The 7050-nt window shown below is 30.3% G+C and overlaps 1 protein-coding gene across 2 annotated transcripts in view; it reads right to left on the bottom strand.

The window, feature by feature from the left end:
* Positions 1-4635: 4635 nt before the first annotated feature.
* The window catches only part of LOC100211643 (uncharacterized), a 14581-nt gene continuing 12166 nt past the window's right edge, over positions 4636-7050 (bottom strand). For both annotated transcript variants that reach the window (XM_065792233.1, XM_065792234.1), the window contains exon 2: positions 4636-5203. In XM_065792233.1, the coding sequence (XP_065648305.1) occupies positions 4717-5203 (487 nt within the window). In that variant the 3' untranslated portion in view covers positions 4636-4716. The remainder of the gene's footprint in view (positions 5204-7050) is intronic.

Here is a 7050-nt window from a genome sequence, read left to right on the forward strand (position 1 = left end):
TAGAGACATACTGCTAAACATCTTCAACAGTGTAATTATAGACTGGCATTTTAATTATATAACTTTATAAAATTTAAAAATATGATTATTTTTCTTTTTCTGAGTTTATATCTAACAGAAACAAGGCTAGTTATTTAACGATAGATTTAACCTACCTAACGAAAGCTTTACGCCGTATCTGCGCATGCGTTACGCTTGCGCAGAACTGACTGTCTACTTATTTTACGATCTACTTATTTTAGGCGACACCGCACAGTGACTCAAAACAACAACAAAATGGTAATAAACCCCCCACAACTTTTCTGTAAATTAAGTGCCCTTTTTTAAATAATATTAAATTGCAATAATTTTTTATTTCAAAAGTATAAATAATTTTTTATTAAAACTTTTATTTTGTATTTTATAGTAAAAAGAAGTGAAAAAATTTGTTATTATTTTCAAAGAAATCTGAAAAATGTGAGATTTTTATTTAACTAAAATAGAGTACTTTTAATTTAAATAAAAGTGTATATTTATTTTATTCTATTATATATTATTTATCTTTTGGCTCTATATGTTTCAAATTTACTAAAAAGAAAAAAAAAAGTCTGATTTTTTTGTTTAAGTTTAAGACTTTTTTTTAAAAAAAGCAGCAAGTAATTGTATTTTTTTGGTTTATATATCAGCTAAAAAAATGTTCCATCGAGTTCCCAAAATATACATACATTTCCTAGTTAATTATTATTTCCTAGTTAATTAACATTTGTTGCTTTATTACGACTATTTTTAACATGAGAACACCAGGTTTAAAGTTTGATAAACTTTCTTTATTTGTATGATCTGTTTTAATAACGGCATTTTTATTACTTCTTTCTCTTCCCGTTTTAGCAGGAGCAATAACTATGTTGTTAACTGATAGAAATTTTAATACTACTTTTTAATACTATTGGTGCGGTGCGGGGCCCCCTGCGTTAGCCACAGCAGGGGGTGCGCCGGCGTGGCGCCCTGGCTGGGGGGGTCGGGTGATCCTCTTTTAGAGGAGAAGAAAACCGAAGAGTTTTTTTATTCCCTATTTTTAATGAGTTGAGTGATTTATAAAGGGTAGTTCGTTAAAAGTATGGTGGCTAGGCAATGACAATTTAGTGATCACTCTAAAGTATTTGTTTTTTCGATGTTTAAGTTGTTTCCAGAAATAAATTTTTCTTCTGAATAAAAAGCATAAAAAGTTACATAAATAAATCAAACTACTCCTATGATAGAAATGATTGAATCTAAAGAACTAATGGTATTTCAGGTAAGTAAACTATCTGGGAAGTCTGCATACCTTCTAGGCATTCCTGCTAATCCTAAGAAATGTTGTGGAAAGAAAGTTAAATTTACTCCTATAAAAGTAATTCAAAAATGAATTTTACCAAAAGTTTCATTAATAGCGAATCCAGAGATTTTTCCAAATCAAAAGTAAAATCCTCCAAACATAGCAAATACTGCACCTAATGATAAAACATAATGAAAATGAGCTACTACATAATATGTGTCATGTAATAAAATATCTAATGATCCATTAGCTAGAATCACGCCAGTTAAACCACCTAAAGTAAAAAAATATATAAAGCCGGTAGCTCATAACATAGGTGTAGATAAGTTTCTTTTAAAACTTCTTTTAAAATATAAAGGGATTACTGCGGTCTCCTGCGGTATTGGAAGTTATTAAAGAAATACAAATGTTCTTAAACACTTAAAAACCTTTTTTTCCGCCATTTTGGAAAGTATTTTGTTATAATTAAAACAAAATGAAAATGGCGGGAAACTTACATTTTAATTTTTTACTTGTATTACTTGCTCTAATATAGTTTTTAAATCATAAATATTAAATATAGTTTTAAAAAACGTGCTTTTGTCATTATATACTATTTAAAAGTTTGTTCAAATATTTATTGACCATTTTAAAGAACGATTTATTATTCGATAAGTATAACATGTTTGTAAAAGCTTAACTGAACAACTTTATTATTTCCTGTAATATAAAGTTAACTTAATAATATAGTGTTTTTACAGAATGTAACAATGTGACAATTGTTAAAGCCATAACAAAATAAAATTTTAAACAGAGTAAATAAAAAAATATATAATGTAGTTTAAAATGTTTTTGATATATTAGTTTTATTATATTGATGGTTTTTAAAAATACAATAACAATAAAAAGATTAGATCTTATCCCAAATATACGTGAATTAGGAGTGGATAAATTAAAATCATAGAAGAATTTAATACTGAATACTGAAATTCGCAAAGAAAACTAAAATAAAATAAAGGTTGCTTTAGTTTGAATTTATTTCAAAGAAAAAACTAAAACAATGTGGACGAAATTATGATACATTTATACAAAAAGAAAATCGTTGGCTTCAAAGAAATCTTATGAACAATAAAAATAACCATTTTGGTTCTGGAAGGCCCCATAAACACTGTTCTTGGAGTGCAAAGCAAAAAGAAAAGCTGGAAGAAAAAAAAGCCTCTATTTAAAAAAACAATGTTTCTTATGTTTTAGAGATAGAAAAAGTTGATGAAACTTTGTATAAAACCTTTCCCATTAATATGAGTGTAGAGGAAGCTCTTGCGTTAAAAATACACGTTGATCTCAGCGATAAACAATATCAAATGATCAAAAACTCAGCTCTTGTACACAATGTACATATTTATCCAACCTTGCATGATATTTTCGAGGAAAAATTGAAATGCTATCCTGAGAATATACACTTTTCTGAAATTTCTGCAAAGTGTATATTCTCAGTGTAAATACTCTTCAAAGTACTCATTTCAGTTATTCTTTTCACACTGTGAGTAGAATAACTGAAATGATTGATATACCTAATTGTGGTCAAGGTAACAAAAAGCTTTTGTGCTTCTATTGCTCAAAGTAGAAGATGGCGAAGTTTGGAAAAATGGAAATCCTTCAAGTTGTCACTTTTGTAGACCTCTTCATCTCCAATATAAAAAAGAGAGTCTAATTTTATCTAGAGAAAAAGAATCAAATCTAAAAAATCAAATAAATACCTTAAAGACGTTTTGCAAAGTTTTTGATATTGCAGAAAGAAAGGTAACCTTTAATATCAGCTATAGAGTTGATCTTACAATGTTTGATAATAAAGTAGTTAACGCACTTACAGAGACAAAATCCACTCAATCCTGCAATGTGTGCAATGCTAAACCCAACGAAATGAACAATATTGATTTATTAAAAGCAAAAACTTAAAATGAGTCAGCTTTGGGGCTCGGAATTTCAGCCTTGCATTGCTGGATAAAATGCTTGGAATTTATTCTTCATTTGAGTTATAAAATTGAAATTAAAAAGTATAAGCCAAAAACAATTGAGGAAAAATTATCTGTAGACTTAAAAAAAAAGAGATTCAGGCACTCTTCAGAGAGTGGTTAAGCCTATGTGTTGACATGCCTAAAACTGGGTCTGGAAATACCAATGACGGCAATACTGCCAGAAGAGCATTTAAAAATAGTGAAGTTTTTTCTGAAATTACTTAAGTTAGTTGTGATATAATTGAAAGATTGCATAATATTCTCATAACCATATCTTGTGGATATTCTATTGGTATCAATGAATTAGATTTATACTGCACTGAAACAGCTAAACGTATAGTGAGTTTGTACAACTGGTATCTTATGCCTCCTAATGTACATAAACTGCTACTGCATAGTTCTTTTACATCACATAAATTACCTTTGCCAATCAGGGTATATTCAAAAGATGCATTGGAGAGTTTAAATAAACAGATTAGAAATTCTAGACTTAAGCACACGCCAAAAATATCAAGGTTAAACACAATGATGAATCAGATGCACTGCATTCTAGTAAGATCAGATCCAAAAGTATCAAGCATATCTTTTAGAAAACATAAGAGCTATCGAGGAAAACCGTTACCAGACGAAGTTGTTAAATTAGTTGTAACGTAAATAATAAAATAAATGTAACAAAATATAATTTTTTTTCTCTATGTATCAACATCCTTTTAAAACCTTTTTTTTTAAATATCAAGTAGAGTAATATATCAAGATAATGTGTTTGTCTTGGAGATTCTAAAACTTAAAGAAAAATTATTTTTGTACGCTTATAGTCACTTTCAACGCGCGCATACGCGCATTTTACGCGTTGAAGCTGCGCGTAAAAAAAAATTTATAAACAAATTTAAAATCTTTGACCCAAAAAATGTTTTTTTGATATATAACATTATTTATTTACAATTTATGTCAAATTTTATTTAATTTTTGCCGTTTATTGAACGTCTTGAGTCACTGTGCACCGGTAGTAATAAGGGCAAATTGATTTTAAGAAAAAAATGTTAAAAATTCCTACCCCTAATGTACACACCTGATATAACCTTATTCAATGTAACATCACCGTAATACTAAAATAGTAACACATAATACACCATAGTGTAAAAATACACCGTAGTGTAAAAATACACCGTAATGTATAATGGAGTATACGATTAACAAATAAATTATGACGATTAACAAATAAATTATGACTAATATAAGTGTACTCTCAAAACTTAAACTTAAGATATAAAATTATGGTTTGACTAAAACATGATTATGACTTAATATTAAATTTTCATTTTCATTTTTTCAATAATAACAAAATAATTAGTATTATTAATTATTAAATTAATAATTATAAGTTGGTTTTATTTCGATAAAACAAAGTACTAACAAAAGTTTCCATAACTAATGATCGGTATTTTTCGGTGGCACAACAATTACAGGGATATGAGCATGGTGAAGAACATAATCACTTGTGCTACCTAAAAAAACACGACCTAGTTTACCAAGTCCTCTCTGTCCAGTTATTATGACATCAGCTTCGTTACTCTTCGCTAATTTACAAATCACATGTCCTGGAGAATGGTGATCATCTGCAAGTATAATTCTTGAATGAACCTGATGGTCTTTACAGCGATTTTCATAGCTAGCAAGCAGTTGTTTACTTTTTTCTATACTTGCTCTTATAACTATTTCGTAACTCTCTGACATTGCAATAGTCCCAGCCATCAACCCCATTGTAGGCAGCTCAGGCATTCTGTGAACATGCGTCAACACTAAAACATCTTCACTTCTATGAAAATTTTCAATATACCATTCAAAAGCATGCAAAGTTGTTTCAGTGTCATCAACAGCCATAAGTATTGTTCGACTTGGGGTAGACATGATTAAGCTAAATTAATAAATTTTGTTAAAATTTTGTTACATAAATGTTAATAGAGTAATAAAATATAAAAAAATATATATTAAAGTATATTTAATATTTGAAATAAATTATAAAAATATATTTTGAGCAGGCATCATCTATTTATGAAGGATTACACATTCATTTTTTCATTCGAAGATAGTACCTGCACAAAGTCAATGTGTCCGAAATGACTATTTCAATGATATATATATATATATATATATATATATATATATATATATATATATATATATATATATATATATATATATATATATATATATATATATATATATATATATATATACATACAGTATTGGACAAAACATCGAATAATGCTAAAAAGTGTTCCTAATTTTACATGTCTTAAAAACGAAATGAACTATACTACCACAGCAAACAGTCCAAGAGTCTGGAGTCATAGCATGCCATTATATTAGACATGTAAATCGACATGTAATTCAGTCAGTATATGAAAGTCAATCAGCCAGTATTATCAAGACAGTTTATCGAAGTGAATTTTATCAAAGTGTTTTATCGAAGAACATCAATACAAGAAGTGAAATACAACAAGTGTTTCATTACATCAATACAGTCCACATCCAACCAAGACGTTGTGTTCCACAGAGCATTATTGTATCATCACAAGGTAAATGTAACACGGTAAGCCTTGAGAAGCGTTATTATTTATTTTTATTACTTTTGTGACTTCAAGTGCAAAAATGGCTCCCGACAGTCTTGGATTGGAACTAAGAAAGTAAATTATTGGCGATTACGTAAGCGGAATGTCACAAAAAAGTATTTGTAATAAACATCGCGTGAAAAAATGGACCGTATCAAGACTATGTTCCAAATATTGTTCTAAGGGGAAATTGGCAGCAGATAACAAAGGTGGAAGACCGCGTTCCACCACTTTAAGAGAGGATTTTATGATTGTCAGATCCGTCAAGAAGGATCCCTGGATATCATCAGTCGAGATACTAAAGCAATTATAGCTGCCTGTATCGGACCGAACAATCAGACGACGTGCTGTTGAAGCCGGATTGTTTTCTCGACGCCCTTCAAAGAAACCGCTGATTTCACTAAAAAACCAGAAGAAAAGACTCCTGTTTGCTACATCTCATATTGACTGAAATGTGCAGAAATGGCGAACTGTCCCGTTTAGTGATGAATCGAAGTTCAACATCATTGAGAGCGATGGCATTTGACCGGCCGGAAAACGCCTCGATTTACGTTACTGCCATAAGACCGTGAAGCATGGTGGAGGCAATGTAATGGTCTGGGGGTGTTTTTCTGCTAACGGTCTAGGTCTAATACATCGAAACGATGGAATAATGAACCATTTCATATATAAAAATATCCTGAAAGACGTTATGTTACCTCATGCTGAACGGAATATGCCAATAAAATGGGTTTTTCAGCAAGACAACAATCCGAAACACACTGCAAAAGTAGTCAAGCAGTGGTTTCAAGACAACCACCTATCGGTGATGTATTGGCCGCCTCAATCTCCGGATCTCAACCCTATCGAGAACCTGTGGGATATCGTCAACCGCAGAATTAACCGTGAAGGTGTTTGTAATAAGGATCAATTGTTTGAACAAATCCAAAAGGCCTGGGCAGCGATTCCACAGAGTTTCATTGATCACCTGATCGAATCTATGCCTCGAAGATGCAAGGCTGTGATCGACAACAAAGGATTCGCCAAGAAATATTGATAGCAAAATACAGCTTGGTCAACATTTTGTCGAGTTGCACTTGTTTTGTCCAGAAGGAAATCAACTTTTTTTAATACTTTTGATTAATTTATTAATTTTCGTGTACAAATAATG

Source organism: Hydra vulgaris, chromosome 03 (genome assembly GCF_038396675.1).
Source record: "Hydra vulgaris chromosome 03, alternate assembly HydraT2T_AEP".
Taxonomy (NCBI): domain Eukaryota; kingdom Metazoa; phylum Cnidaria; class Hydrozoa; order Anthoathecata; family Hydridae; genus Hydra; species Hydra vulgaris.